The following is a 16421-nucleotide window of genomic DNA, read 5'->3' as shown; positions in this document are numbered from 1 at the left end:
TGTGTTTTGGGAAGCTAACTCAGATCTTTATCCTTGTGAAGAAAGTACTTTCCTGACCAAGATAGTTCTTGGACATTAATTCATTAACAAAAAATAAAAAAAAAAAACATTGTTTCCATCCTCCACCACTGGAATTATAGAAACTTACAGCCTTGCGGCGGTGCCTGGCTTTTTACATGGATGCTGGGATTTAAACACAGGTTTCTATGTTTATATAGCAAGTGCTTTTACCCACTGAGCCTTCTTCTTAGTGTCCTTGTCATTTTTTAAAATTTAGGCTTTTCTTGTGACGCATTGCCAGTTTTTGTGACACATTGCCATTGTGTAGTGTATGAAGTTGGAAAGCTTCTTACTGCTTACAACTGCGTGAGTTTATTGGCTGTGTTAAAGGACTGCTTCTGAGGGTTAATTGCCATTAGTCACTCGTGCCTGTCACATGGGGTCAGCAGAGTATTTGCCTGTGGTAAAGAAATGGCTCCTTTCCCTGGTTTATACAGAAGTTTGCTTTGTTATTTTGTTATGTTGCTTTGTCCAAACCTTGTTTCATTATGTCCAGCTTCCTTCAGATGGAGGTTATAAGTCCCAACCAGAACTTCTCTCCTGCTTCTGGAAGTGTTTATATTAGCTTTGTGATTTCCTCAGCTGGCTAACTTTAGTTGTACTATTTGAAGCCACTTCCATTAGCTAGCTAAAAGTGTCTCCTTTGGAGCTAAACATTGACCTCAAAGTAAAAAAAATGAGGCTTTCTTTAAAATTATCAAGTGCATCTTTACATGCTGGAAACATCCAGGTGATTTGAATATCACTTAGATTCCCAAATAAACAAAATCCTGGTCTTATTTATGGGTTTTATTATAAAGCATTTTCTTATGAAAAATTTCAAGCAGAGAAGTTTAAAGGATTGTAGTGACTACCTGTAGGCTTAACATCTTTAAAAATGTATTTATTCATAATTATATTAAAGTATGTGTATGTATGTATATGTGTATGTAGATGATGTTTGTGTATATGCTCACCCATGCCCCAGGGGTTCAAGGAAGCCAATAAAGGGTGTTGAATTCCCAGGAGCTGGAGTTACAGGCAGTTGTGAGCTGATGGATGGGTGCTGCCAACTGAACTCAGGTCCTCTGCAAGAGCAGTGAATGCTCCTGACTGCTGAGCTGTTGCTTCTCTCTAGCCTCTGTACTACCCTCCTGATTCTATAATTGACATTCAGTTCTATTTCTGTAGTCACATACTTGTTGAGTTCTTTTTTATAGTTCACTGAAGATGCTGACTTCTTTGTGGAATAGGATAGGTTGGTATTTCTTTCTTTCTTTTTTTTTTTTTTTTTTTTTTTGTTTTTGGAGCTGGGGACCGAACCCAGGGCCTTGCGCTTGCTAGGCAAGCGCTCTACCACTGAGCTAAATCCCCAACCCCCTAGGTTGGTATTTCTTAACTCACTGCACATCTTTTGTGTTGTTGCTCAAACTTGTGTGGTTCTCAGATACTTGCTTATTTTGTGATCATTTATTTTCAGATAAATTTCTGATAGATTATGTTATAAAGACAGAAGGAAGCAAAATTGTTGGAAGAAGAGGTTTTACTGTCATGGAGAGCACAATTGTACCAGCCCATTTGCAGTGTGGCTATCATCGTCTTACTAGCTTTATCAGGGAGTCTGTTCTAGAGCTCCGGCTCACTTCAGTCCCCATAGCCACTTCACTAGCTGTGTGTGGTGGCTTTTCATATGGATTAGGGATTGAGGTCTAGTGAGACTTAGTGACCGAATACTAAGTAAAGTCTTATCTGAAACGGCATCCTTGGCACTCAGACCCCATTCAGGTCTGACCCTCTAGAGCCCATGCTTTGAAACAGATGTCTACATGCTGAAACTTCCCTTTTTGGGGAAGTTAACATTTTGCATTTATTTATATCTCAGTTTTGTATGAGTTTGGGGCCATGCTTAACTTGAACCTGGTTTAATAGTATTCTTGTGTAAAACGGTGTATAATACCAACATTTTAATGACTAGTACATTACACTAAAAAAATAAGGTTGGGGATTTGGCTCAGTGGTAGAGCACTTGCCTAGCAAGAGCAAGGCCCTGGGTTCAGTCCCCAGCTCCGAAAAAAAAAAAAAAAATTATTTTTGAGTGTGAGTGTGTGTGTGTGTGTGTGTGTGTGTGTGTGTGTGTGTGTGTGTGTGTGTGCGCGCGCATGTGAATGAATTTGGGTATATGCATATGATTTCCTCTCAGAGGCCTGAGGTGTCGTATGCCTTTGGAGCTGGAGGTGTAGTTGGGAGTTGAACTTGAGTCTTTTCACATGCAAATAACAGCTGAGCTGTCTCTAGCCTATGACTAACACTTTTATGACTGAGAAGTCCTTGAAATTCCTGAGGAGGGAGGGCCCTGTTTCAAATCAGATGGCCTGGAATTTTTTAGTGACTTCATTCTTAAGAGAATGAAAGAAGTTCTTTCTTTGTATTAGGCCTAGGCACATATAGCATTCCTTCTGCAGTTATCCAGATAAATATTAGCAAATGTGTTTAGGATATGACACAGAACATTAGAAGTTCTTTCCGATTTTTTGTGTCTCTTTGTAATGCTGGGGGTTGAATCTAGGGTCCATGCAAGCTGAGTAAGTATTCTGCCACTGAGCCAAATCCTTACCCCTTGTCTGTATTTATTTTTTAATGAAGTTTTGGGAATGTTAGCCAGTTGGAAGTACATTCTTGATGACAAAGACAGGGAACTGAAGCTGCTCCTTTTTCTCTCTGGATGTTTATAAGCCTCTCTTAAATTTCTTGGGAGTCTTTCTGGAATTTATTTTTGACACAGTCTCTTTCTCTTGCTCTGGCTGACCTTGAACTCACAGAGATCTGTCTGCCTGCCTCTGCTTCCAGAGTACTAGGATCAAAAGTACAAGGCACTGTAACCAGCTTCAGGGAGAATTTTTACTCAAGGAGCAGTTCATTTCTTTTTTTTTTTTTTTGGTTCTTTTTTTTCCGGAGCTGGGGACCGAACCCAGGGCCTTTCGCTTCCTAGGTAAGCGCTCTACCACTGAGCTAAATCCCCAGTCCCCAGTTCATTTCTGTTTACAACTTGAAGTTATGTTTTGAAATCAGCTTTTTTAAAAAAATCTTTTTGTAGATCACATATTCCTTTTTAAAGCCAATGAAAGGTGTGAACGTTCTCTCTAGAAAACAGATATATGCACATAAATACACTTTTACTTAAAATTTTGTAGGGTCACTAATTTCCAAGACTGTAAGCAAAGTACTCCAAGGTCGGGTGACATATGCTGTGGTGCCCACACTAGGGAGCTGCATCAGCAGAACTGAAGTCAGGGCGTGGCTGCAAAGTCAGGTCCTGTCTGGGAAAGTTGGGGGAAAGTGTTCATTCCTCCCTTGGGGGCCCCCAGCCATCGACTGTTATTTTTTCCTGTAACAAATCTTATGTTTGCTCTGCTAAAAAACAAACTGCGTTAAAGGGAAGAAAAAAAAGGGGATCTGTAGAGAGACTATATCAAAAAAAAAAAAAGAGGAAAATAGTAAGGTTGGAAGATAAATTCACAGAACAATCTTGTTAGTGTCTAGGGTGTTGTATTTTTGAGTCTCTGAGATGTCTTATGTCTCCTATTTTATTGAAAAATTAAAATGAGTATTTGTTAATAAGCTAAGGTTCTTAGGGATCGATGAATTCTGTGCTGATTTCTAACCTTTTCAATTGAGTTGTTTCAGAAGTGTTAAGACCGAGGAGCTGGGTAAACTCCTTTGTCATAAGTTAGGTGTCAGTTCTTGCTTACCCAGTGTCTTGATGCGTGGTGTCATGCCAGTCCCCAGCTCCAAACTGAACCCCAGGCACCCCACTACTTAGCTCTATGCCCCTTCTCAGTCTCCTCTCCTTCTTACTCCTCTCTCTTGTTTGGCTTTTTAGAAACAGGGTGTCATAGCTCAAATTGGCCTACAAGCAGAGATTCTCATGCCTTGGCCTCCAGGGATTACATTTGGAAAGTTGGAATATCGAATTCTGGTTTCTTTTCAGGTTGTGTAAATTGGAATTTTCATCACAAAGAGACCCTTAATTTTTATGTATAGAACTGTTTTGGTTAAATCACTACTTAAGAGTTTGCTTGGATTGGAGAGATGGCTCAGTGGTTAAGAGCACTGGTTGCTCTTCCAGAGGCTCTTAAGTTCAAATCCCAGCAACCACATGGTAACTCGCAACCATCCGTAATGGGATCCAATGCCCTCTTCTGGTGTGTCTGAAGACAGCTATAGTGTACTCACATAAATATAATAATAATAATAATAATAATAATAATAATAATAATAATAATAATAATAATAGTTTGCTTTTGCTTATAATTAGAATTTTAGGTTGAGAAATGTCAGGAGGAGTTTTGAGGATCACAGATTTTTTTTTCTTTTTCTAGAATTTTTGAGACAATGTCTTGCCATATAGCACATGCTGGTAATCCTTCTTCCTGCCCCAGCCTCCTGAGTGCTGAGCTTACAGACCTGCAGTGCCATACCCAGCCTAATTTACTGGCTACATTGCTAAACTAGAAATAAGGGAGGAGGAGGCTATCTGAGGTCTCTCCTTTCTGCTCTGTTTATACAAATGGATGTTTTAGATACCAGGCTCTGAGGAGGCTAGTCTATGGCTAGAAAAGCTCAGGATGGCTTCTTACTAAACTTAGTATTCTTTTCAGGAAGGAAAAACGCTAATGGTTTGAAACAGAACTGAAAAAATAATTTGATTCTAACAAGCAGATAAACTTTAAATATTAAAGTGCGTAGAGGCAGGCGTATCAGGCAGAGGCTCTGTGGTCTCGCTGAGGCAGCTAACTCACTAGACCAGCATTCTGGGAAGGCTGTTCAGTTTGTGGAGGGCTTGTGGGACTCGGCGCCTTTCTTGACAGAATTATTCTTCTTCCGTATCTTGTGCTTTCCCTTGTTTCAGGCTGCGTACAAGGGAAATAACTAGGTTGGTTTGTGTATAACTTCAGGTGTATTTCTTGGTTTGGACAGATTATACAGAGTTTTAAGTGAAATGTATGGAGTATAAAATGTTTAGGTTATCCAGATATCCAAATTATCCTGAGAGATTATCCAGGCTGACTGGGAGAACAAAGGAAGTTGGGTCACATAATATAATTTTTAAAATAATTTTTAAAATTTTTATTTTATGTACATTGGCATTCTGCCTGCATGTATGTCTGTGTGAGGGTTTCAGATCCCCTGGAACTGGAATTACAGGCAATTGTGAGCTGCCATGTGGATGCTGGGAACCCAGTTCCTTTAGAAGAGCAGCCAGTGCTCTTAACTGCTGAGCCGTCTTCCCAGCCCCTGAAAAATAATGGAATTTTAGAGAGGTAATCTTGCCCCTTTAGAAACCAAGAGATAGAGGAAACTAGCCTTTTTAACTATCAAGATAATAAATTGGTATAAAGGAAGGGTAATTTGAAGATATGGGGATAGTGTATATATAATTTAAGTAGCTATCTTGGGGGCACATCCACACCTACTTTAATCTCTACAAGGGGGAGTTTGTTTGTTTGTTTGTTTGTTTGTTTTTAAGTTCTGGGGTTGGAGATATGACTCAGTGGTTGAGAATGTATAATGTTGTTGCAGAGGACCCAAGTTTGGTTTTCCAGCACCCACATTGGATGGCTCACAATGGCTTACACAGTGACCTGATTCTAGCTTTGCACCTCTGGCCTCTGCAGGCAATATGCATTTTCGTGCACATACCCATACATACATACATATAATTAAAAATAGTAAAAATAAGTCTTAGAAAGGAAATTCCCTTGAAGTGTAGGTGAACAGAGTGTAGTCAAAGCTGGAGAATTGTTCAAGCCACCTTGATTGTATCGCTGGTTACAATGAGGAAAGCAGACTGTCTAGACAGCTAAATGAGCTTTATTTCATCCCAGCATCACTGTCTTTCCCACATGCTTTCCTGAATCGAGCAATGTGTAGCCGTAAGTTCACAAACAGCCTTTTCACTTTAGACTCTGAAGACAAACAGCTTTTCTGGAACCAGATAAATCTTTTGATTTTATGGTTCATACTATGACACTGGAGTGGGGACAGGAGGGTGGAGTTACAAAGTGTTTGAACCCGTCTGGTTTATGGGATTGTTTTTTTCCCTTTTTCCCCTTAGGAACGGCGTGAATGTTGAGGGGGCGACACACAAGCAGGTGGTGGACCTGATCCGAGCAGGCGAGAAGGAATTGATCTTGACAGTGTTGTCTGTACCTCCTCATGAGGCTGATAACCTAGACCCCAGTGACGACTCCTTGGGACAATCATTTTATGATTACACAGAAAAGCAAGCAGTGCCCATATCGGTCCCCACATACAAACATGTGGAGCAGAATGGTGAGAAATTTGTGGTGAGTGTCAGCCCAACTTGAACCTCAAACATTTAGTTAGCTTGTATTTCTCTCAGTCTCGTTATGAATATGTTTCAAAAATTCAAATAAGACTGCAGCCCAGGCCATTTTGTCTGTCGGGAGTTAGGTTCACTCAGAGATCTTGACACTGATTGGTTTATTGGAGGATGTGACCTACATAATGAAGTGTCCTGTCTCTGCTTAAGTACAGTTTCATTTGCTTGTCTAACAGTTTCAATTTTGTATTTGTGAATTTTTTTTACCATATGTCTTTGCTAGTTGTAGTCTGATTTACTGTTGGTTCTGGAAGTTTAGAGTGAGATAATTAATTTTAAAAGCTATCTTCCAAAGTACTTGGATAATACAGAGGTTTGTCTTTTGAAACCTGTGTGTTCCTGTGCTCATTCCTCTCCTCACTTTATTCCTTTTCAGTTCTCGGTGATGTCTGTGTGCATGATTAACTCGAGTTTTACCCCCACGGCTCTCATAGACTTTGACTGCAGTTCCCATGAGCTGTTCTGCACATTGCCATTTTGTAGAAAGTAGCACTCATCTTGCATTGTAGGTGATAAGTGACAGGCAGCCTGTTTCCTGCTTGTCTTCAAAGCTTAGTTGTGCTGTTTATTTTTTCTCCTGGTTGCACTGTGTGTGTATGTTTGCCTTTAAGTGTTTCAGAAACATTGACATAATAAGCATAAATTCTTTAATTCTTTATAGAAATGTAGTAGGTTCTGTTAGACATTTAGCAAACAGACTACGGATGTTTAGAGCTGACCTGTAGGGCTGGGGGGTCAAGCTCAGAGGGTAGAGTGTTTAACTAACATACACAAGGTTTAGGGTTTAACACTCTATAAAATAAAAAACTGATCTGGTATTTTATGTTATTGCCTCTAAAAGTAGGATTTGTCCCATGTGTAGGAATGAGCTACTAAATGCTTGTGGAATTCTTCCTGGGGGTGGGGATACTGAACAAAACAGGTTAGCCATGGATAGTTGCACATAGGTTTCGTGTCAGCATGGTCTCTGTGTTCTTAGAGTTGTACACAAACTTTAGAAATGAGAGCTGATTGGTTATGGAACTTTTCAAGAAATAACCTAGGACTTTGGAAACTTCTGTAGCCTTGAGACAAGGAACGAAACTACTAATTGTTCTTTTGTAAAGGGTCAGTTTTACTAGCAAAATTTCTGTATGCTAACTGTCATCTGTCTAGATGTCCAGTTTCATGGTTCTATAGTGTTTTATCTACTACCACATAAGGACAGGACTCTCACCACCCCCAGGTTCCCCTGTTCTGTTTTATAGTTATTTCCCTTTGTTAACTAACCACTGACTGCTTTCTGTCTCTATTTTCTTTTTTTCGAATGCCAAACACATGGAGATAAACAATCCATACTTGTATTAGTTACTGCAACAAAATACCTGACAAAAGTAGCTGAGGAAAGCAAGATTTATTTTGGCTCACGGTTCAAAAGTACGGTGGTGTTAGGGAAAGCGTGGAGGCCAGAGTGTTTCTAGTTGCAGTGGTTGGGAGCCATGGGCAGTTAGTCACATCACGCTGCACCGAGGAAGCAGAGACACAAATGCTGGTGCTCAACTTGCTTTCTGCTTTTAACCTTCTGTTCAGCCTCGGGATGGTGTTGCCACATTCAGAGTAGTCCTGCTCTCCTCAGTTAGACTTCCTTGGAAATGAAAGGTTACTTTCTGTATCGAGTCAAGTTAACAATAAAGATTACCTTCTACAACAATGTGTGTGTGTGTGTGTGTGTGTGTGTGTGTGTGTGTGTGCGCGCGCGCGCGCACACACACACGCTTGTGCATGCAAAGACCTGGGGCCATCATCAAGTGTCTTTCCTCAGTTGTTTTCCAACTTTATTGCTATTAGCTCCTTACATTTATTTAGTAGTATGTTGGGGTTGGCGTGTGGATGTCTGTGTATATGGGGGTGTGTAGGTCAGAGAACAACATGTGGAAGTTGCTTCTTTCCTTCTACCACGTAGGTTCCAGGGATTGAACTTTGTGGCAAGCAGTCTTACCAGCTGAGCCATCTTGCTAACCCTCTTCTGTATCACAAGAAACTGCAGAGCTGACAAGATGGCTCATTGGTTAGGAGTGCGTGCTGTACAGCTATGAGAACCTGAGCTTAGACACCCATGGAACAAGCCGGGTGGGTGGAGGCAGGATCATCAACGGGAACTTGCTGGCTGTCGGACTGTCCGAGAAATAAGAGCCCTTGCCTCCAATTAACACGGCAGAAGTGGTGGAGGAGGACATTCAGTGTCCACTACATTACACAGGCAGTCACAAACATACTCATCCATCCACTGCACACATACAAATCCTATACAAATCCTGCCAGAGTAGGATTGGATGTGTAACTCGGAGGGAGGGAGACACGATGCTTAGCGTACATGAAGCTCTGGTTCAGGCCCTAGCACCACATAAACCAGGTGTAGTAAAGACTATGCCTGTAATCTTAGCACTCAGGAGCTAGAGAAAGGAGGATCAGTAGCTCAGGGTCATTCTCAGCTACACAGTTAAAATTTGAGGCCAGTCTGGGCTATAGGAGACCCTGTTTGAAAAATTCAAAAGGAAAGAAACTGACAAACTTCTTTTCAAAAGTGCCTTTGTCATATTTTCTCATTTGCTGTAGAGAATTCTAGTTTTCTTTCTTTTTTTTTTTTTTTTTTGGTTCTTTTTTTTCGGATCTGGAGACCGAACCCAGGGCCTTGCGCTTCCTAGGTAAGCGCTCTACCACTGAGCTAAATCCCCAGCCCCGAATTCTAGTTTTCTATAACTTCAATATTTGATATTTTAATTACACCACCATGCCCGCCATAGGGACTTGCCGTGTATACCTGGGTGACATTTAACTCATGTTTTTCTTTTTTTTTTTTTTTTTTTTTTTTTTGCCTCAGACCAGAGATGTCAGATCTTAGAGCAATTGGTTGTGAGCTTCCAGGTGGAACCAAACTTGGGTTTCCTTAACCACAGAGCCATCCCTACTACGGACTATTCTGGTTTTTATTTTGTTAAGGTTTTTTTTTTAATGTATGTGTATGTCTGTGCCAGTGTATGACAACTGTTTGTAGGTGCCTGCAGAGGTGAGAAGAGGGTGTTGGATCCCTGGGGCTGCAGTTACAGGAGGTCATGAACTGCCAGGCATGGTCCTTTGCAAGAGCAGGAAGTGCATTTCCACCAAGCCATCCTCCAGCCCCCATGTGGGCATTCTTGTGGGTATAGTGGTATCCCACTTGAGTTTTAATTTATACTTATCCAATAACTCATTGGTAATGAGCTGATTTCCTTAAATTAATCTCTATTTATCTGTTATCATTATGTGGAGATTGTTAATTTTCTGTCCATTTAAAATTTTGGTTTTATTATTTTGTTACAAGAATTTTTTATGTGTACTGGGTATAAATGCTCTCTCAGAGAGATATTTTATAAGTATTCCTCCTGGTCTGTGGCTTGCCCTGTTATTTTTTAAACTGTTTTGAAGAATGGAAGTTAGAAACTTTGATGAAGTCCACTTTATCAAATTTTTATTTTTGGTTATGCATTTCATGTTTTAGAAAAGCTGCCTAACCCCAGAATGTCAACCCTTCCACCCCCAGCTTTCTTCATCAGGGTCTTACCATATAGACTAGTCTGGCCTTGAACTCATGATCGAGTCTCCTGCCTTAGACTTTTGAAAGTTGAGACTACAGATGTGTTCCATCATACCAGACTTTATTATTCTGTTTTTTATGAATGTTTTATAGTTACTTTAACTATTTTTGTAGTGTTATTGATAAATTTATGGATTCTGTATAAATCATTGCTATACTCATTCATATAAATGGTATAGTTTGCTGTTAGAGTGTTTACAGATCATACACAGCAATCACTTCTACAGTGTCTTCATTACTTTGACACAGTGTATAGCCTAGAGCGTCATCCCTCTAAACCTTTCCTCTTCCTCCAGCTCTAGGTTATACCAGTGTACTTTCTGTCCTATAAGTTGATATATACTGAATATGTCATATGAATATATCATATATGATTTTTGAGTGTGACTTATTTTATTTAACATGTCTTCAAAGCTTACCTGCATTATATTATGAACCTGTATTTTATTTTAACTTCCATTAGTTTTCCATTGTATGGTGAATTTATTAGTCAAGGTTTTCTGAATGAATAGAACTGATAGAATTATATAACTGTCTGTCTGTCTTAGGGTTTTATCGCTGTGAAGAGACACCATGACCAAGGCAACTCTTACAAAGGAGAACATTTAACTGAGGCTGGCTTACAGGTTCAGAGGTTTAGTCCATTATCATGATGAGACACATGGCAGAGCATAGGCAGACATGTTGCTGGAGATGGAGCTAGGAGTTCATCATCTTGATCTGAAGGCAACGGGAGATTGTGTACGATGCTGGGCATAGCTTGAGCACATATAAGATCTCAAGGCCCATCTCCACAGCGGTACACTTCCTTCAACAAGACACACCTACTCTAATAAGGTCACACTTCCTAGTAGTGCCACTTCTTAAGGGCCAAGTATTCAAATACATGAGTCTATGGCTGCTATCCCTGTTCAACCCCCCCCCCCACACACACACACACAGGATTTATTAGACTGGCTTACAGAATATGGTCCAACAGTGGCTGTCTCACAATGGAAAGACTTAGAATCCAGTATTTGTTCCATTCAAGAGGCTGTTACCTCTCCAGTCCCTGTTTGGTGCAGGAACCCTGGAGGATTCTAGGGGAGCTGCTAGTCTTGAGTCTATTTTAGAATCCTGAAGTAATTTACAGCAAGAGGAGAGATGAACTTACCAACAAGAGTGCTAGTAGGCAAAAGGCAGAACTTCTCTGTCTTCTTCCTTTTATGTAGGCTACAGAAGGTGTAGCTCAGATTTAGGGTGGGTCTTCCTGTTTTAAAAATCTGATTGACAGCTGGGCAGTGATGATGCATACCTGTAATTCTAGAACTCTGGAAAGAAATTCAGGCCTGGTCTACAGAGTGAGTTTCAGAACAGCCAGGGCTATGCAGAGAAATCCTGTCTCTGAAAACCAGGTTGGGGGAGGGGGGAGATGAAGTCTGAGTCTAGTCAAAAATAAGCCTTTAAGAGTACCAAATAGGACTGGAGAGATGGCTCAGCGGTTTAGAGCACCTGACTGCTCTTCCAGAGGTCCTGAGTTCAATTCCCAGCAACCACATGGTGGCTCACAACCATCGTAAAGAGATCTGATGCCCTCTTCTGGTGTATCTGAAGACAGCTACAGTGTACTTATATATAATAAATGAATAAATCTTTAAAAAAAAAAAAAGAGTAACAAATAAATGATCAGACCTTGACTCTCAAAGAGTGTAACAACAACAATAACAGCAGCAGCAAACCCCATTGTTATATTTTATCCCAGTCATTACTGTAAATGTACTCATAATATATGTAGCTGGGCATAGTGGCTCACACTTGTGCTTGGATGATAGGCTTAGGTCAGGCCATCTGGATTAAATATATATTTAAAAATATTAATTGGCACGGACATTCGTATTCGTGGAGTACAGTGTAACACAAGAATACCTGTATATAATGTTACACATTATGATTAGTATAGAGTAGTTGAGTACATTGCCTACTTCCTGATCTTGGGACAGTTTCAGCTTTCCCCACTGGGTGTGATATAGGCTGTGGTTTGTTATATATAGTCCTTACTGTGTTGATAATACAATCCCAGGATACTTTGCTGAAGGCTTTTTTTATCTGGAAGAATGTTGAACTTCAGCAAATCCTTTCTCTGAATGTATGGAGATTGGTGGTGATTTTTACCCTTCATTGTTTGATGTGATGTATTGTATTTATTGATTTGCATGTATATATCATTTTTCATTTGTTCATCATCTATAATTTCATGTGTTGTTAAATTTAACTTTCTGATATTTATTGCTCACTAAAAGTATTGCTTTTTAGTTTTTATATTTTTGTTGTATTGGCTCTGGTGTGTGTGTGTGTGTGTGTGTGTGTGTGTGTGTGTGTGTGTGTGCCTGTCTATCTGTCTGTCTGTCTGTGGGGGAGGTCATGTGCCTGCCAAGACAGTGAGAGGACAACTTGTAGGAGTCAGTTCTCTTCTACCAAGTGAGTCACAATCATTGACTGAGGTTGTTAGCCTTGTCAACACCCACTGAGGCGTCTTCTTGCCGTAGAATTTTCTTTAATTTTGTATATTTGTACAGTTTCCAAAGTTCTTGTTGATTTAATTTAAATATTTTTGACAGGTTCATGCTTATAAACAATACAATGTATCTTGATCATAATGCACTTCCTAAAAGCACCCCAACATTTCCCCTTCCCCTTCAGGCTATCTTTTTTTTTTAAAATATTTTATTTATTTATTTATTATATATGAGTACACTGTAGCTGCCTTTAGACACACCAGACAAGGGCATCAGATCTCATTACAGATGGTTGTGAGCCACCATGTGGTTGCTGGGATTTGAACTCAGGACCTCGGGAAGAGCAGTCGGTGCTCTTAACCACTGAGCCATCTCTCCAGCCCCCAGGCTATCTTTTTATTTATTTATTTATTGTTTGTTTATTTGGTTTGTTGGTTGGTTACCCATCAAGTTGGTGCTTTTTGTTGGAATGTTGACTGACCTTGTGCAGGCAGCCATAACTGTGGAGAGCTGCTGCATGCAGTAGCCATGTTGTGTCCAGAAGGCAGCACTTCACAGCTCCCTTCTCCTTCCTTTTTTTTCTTACACTCTCCAGTGTTTCTTGAGCCTTGAGTTGAGGAGAAATTGATACCCATGTTTCATTAGGGCTGAGTACTGGATAGTTACTTACCTTCAGCTCTTGGACCTGTTACCAGTCCGCATTAACTACTACTGCTCATTTCCATAGAAGCTTCTCTGGCCAGGACTGAAGGACACCTTAATCTGTGTACATAGAATTAATTAGGAAACCATTTGATACTGTGTCCATTTAGCAGACCACAATCTTAGATTTCCCTCTAGGATTTATGAGCTTCTGTAGTCACGGGCTTTTGACCAGATTGATGTACCAGGCATGGATTCACTCGTTTGGAGCAAGCCTCAGGCCACTTCAAAAGCGATTGCTAGTTACTCCTTCTGTGTGCTGCAAGTAACAGGTGGGCACATCTTGCCTGGTATGTCAGTATTGTAGCATGCAAGGTTCCCTGTTGGTTAGTACCATTGGTGAGTTTCTTCCCCAGCAGCCTGCAGAGGACCTCTGGCACTTGAAAGCAAGCCAATAGGGAGGATGTTTTCAATCAGTTCCAGCTTGATTTCTCTGTGTTCCACAATCAAAGCAATAGAGTTTGATCATCTAGTTTTGATGGGTAAGCAAGAGCAATGCAACAGCCTGTGTTTTGAGGACCTTGGGGGCTTTCTTGACCAATAACTTATAGAGAGACATTTCATACCTCACATTGAGATTTAATAACTTGTGTTTTTTTTTTTTTAAATTATACTTGCAGCTGGGCAGTGGTGGGTGGCATGTGCCTTTAATCCCAGCACTTGGGAGGCAGAGGTAGGTGGATCTTGGAGCTCAAGACCAGCTTAGTCTATAGCCTGAGTTCTAGGACAGCCAAGGCTACACAGAGAAACCCTATCTTAACAAAAAACAACAACAAAAAAACCCAAAGTCAAAAAACCTACAAAGTACTGTTTTTTTTGTACTGGTTTCTGATTTCTTTTGTATATATGTGTGTGTGTGTGTGTGTGTGTGTGTGTGTGTGTGTGTGTGTGTGTGAGAGAGAGAGAGAGAGAGAGAGAGAGACAAAGAGACAGAGACAGAGAGAGAGACAGACAGAGACAGACTAGAAAAGACACAGGTTATGATTATAACCTTTGACTTTGTTGAAACTTTGTTTATACCCCAAGATGCAGTTGGTTCCATAGGATTCTGTTCAATAATGAAGTAAATGTGTATTCTGTAGCTTTTCGATAGATAAAGTGGTGTATACATGGGTGTTTGGGTGCTTTTAGTCCGTAGAGTAGGTTAGCTTTGGCATTCTTGTTGTTGGTATTTTGGAGGGTCTGGATTTCCCAGGGAGGAGGGTCTCGTGTCAAGTTTCTAACTATGGTATTAGAGTGTCCCCTTTAGTTATGACAATGTTTGCTCAGTGTAATTGGATGCTTTGGGGTATACATATGTTTGCAATCCTTATTTCTTTCTGTTAAGTTTGTCCCTTTATCACTATATATTGATAACATTTATTTCATTATTTTTTTGTTTTTACTTAAAACCTATTTTAGTTGCTATTGCTTGCTTCTAGCTTCTGTTTGCCTGATTCACATTTTCTCTATTATTACTTTTCGTCTTTGTCTTTACTTAGTAAAGCGAATTTCCTCAGGTAGCCTAGGATTGGTCCTTAATTGTTCAGTCTATATCTTTTAAGAATTTTATCTGGTCACTTTCAAGATTTTAAGTAAAAACATGTTCTTGTCATATGATATTTTTTCAAGTAATTTTGTATTTTTTTGTTCATTTTTGTAGTTTGATTTTTTTTTTGTATTATTAAGGTTTGTTTTCTCTTCCTCTTTTGTACAAGTATTCTACTAGTAAGCTTTGTGTTTTCATGAGAATCATTACCACCTGACTTTTTTCCCAGTAGAGGACTCTGTTTAGCATGGTGGTGATGAATTGCTTCAGTTTTTTACCTCTTTTGAAAAGACTTCATTTTTTTCTTCCTTTAGCAGAAAGCTTTATTGGGTGTTTTAGGTTGGCAGTCTTTCAGGACTGTCAATGTACTGTCCCTTTCCCTCTGGCTTATAAAGTTTCTACTGAGAACCTGATATTAGAAGAATGATTTGACCTTTACTTTGAAGATGTATATGGGTTGGGAATTGTTTGTTTCTTCTCATCACTGTCTTGTAGTATCAAAGGCTGAACAGTCATCATGGCAGGGCAGGCGCAGCGGCGGCAAGGGCACAAAGCGGACATTACCCCAGCAGTTTGGAAGCAGAGGGGTATGTGTGTGTGTGCGCGCATGTGTATTTTGAGACAGGGCTTCTCTGTGTAGCCCTGGCTATCCTAGAACTAGATCTGTATACCAGGTTGGCCTCAAACTCAGAGGATCCTCCTGCTTCTGCCCCCTGAGAGCTGGGGTTAAAGGGGTGTGAAGCCACCACTCTCAGCCTGTGCTTTTCCTTTTTCGAGGCACGGTTTTATGTAGCTCAGGCTAGTCTCAGCCTCACTACTGGCTGAGAATGGTGCTGAATTCCCTGCCCTCCCCCACCCACTCCAAAGCGTTGGAGTTAATAGGCGAGCTTCACCACACCTGGCTCATTTCTAGATTCCCCTTTTTGTCTTGTTCTTGCCTCTGAGAAAGTCTTATATTACTTAAATCTGATAACCTGAACTATCTTCTCCAAGATTTGAAAATTTTTCCTCAGCTCTTCATTAAATAGGTTTCCCCCTTTTCTTTCTCTTTCCTGTCTCTCTTCCTCCTTCCTTCCTTTCTTCCTATCTTTCCTTTTCCTTTTTAAATTTTATGTGTGTGAGTGTTTAGCCTATATGGATGTATGTATACTATATGGATGCCTGGTGCCCAAAGAGGCTAGAAGAGGGTGTCAGATCCTCTGAAGTCCAGTCTCTCCCCCACTACAGGAGTAGGAATCAGACTTAGCAGGCTCACCTGGCCAGTGCTTTGTACACCTAGAACCTCCATCTTGTCAGCTCTGTCTGTAACAATTTCACAGGGTGGTTTTCATTAAGAAAATGAAACTTTCTGCCGTGTATTCTACACTGTCATTTGAATAGGGTTCACTGGCTTTGGCTAGAAGTGAGTGCTTTAATGTAGTGTCTGTGGTTTCTACTGGTGTAATCAACCAGTTGGTGATGGATGAAGGGTTTAGTGTTACCTAAGCTGTATGGGTGTAGTGCCAGCCAGAAGACAGCTGTCTTGGAAAGGCTGTCATTTCCTGTGGGTTGCATGGGGCTGCTTTACAGGGCCTGTAGAATATAGGTGAGGTGGAGCCAGTGCAGCAGCAGGGTGTGCTGTCGTCTCAGTTTTTAAGGACA

At 40.4% G+C, this 16421-nt stretch overlaps 1 protein-coding gene and 1 long non-coding RNA gene across 3 annotated transcripts in view; one reads left to right on the top strand and one right to left on the bottom strand.

The window, feature by feature from the left end:
- Snx27 (sorting nexin 27) overlaps positions 1-16421 on the top strand; it is a 76485-nt gene that overhangs the window by 13281 nt on the left and 46783 nt on the right. For both annotated transcript variants that reach the window (NM_001110151.1, NM_152847.2), the window contains 1 exon segment: positions 6155-6386. In NM_001110151.1, the coding sequence (NP_001103621.1) occupies positions 6155-6386 (232 nt within the window).
- Positions 315-3510, bottom strand: LOC148006724 (uncharacterized). Its single transcript, XR_015676503.1, has 2 exons — positions 3045-3510; positions 315-2023 (listed from the first exon to the last, which is right to left on the bottom strand). It is a non-coding gene; the product is annotated as an uncharacterized LOC148006724 (long non-coding RNA).

Source organism: Rattus norvegicus, chromosome 2, assembly GCF_021556685.1.
Source record: "Rattus norvegicus strain SHRSP/BbbUtx chromosome 2, alternate assembly SHRSP_T2T, whole genome shotgun sequence".
In the NCBI taxonomy this organism is placed as follows: Eukaryota; Metazoa; Chordata; class Mammalia; order Rodentia; family Muridae; genus Rattus; species Rattus norvegicus.
Note: the sequence above shows the minus strand (reverse complement) of the source record. Positions and strands in the feature narration are given on the sequence as shown.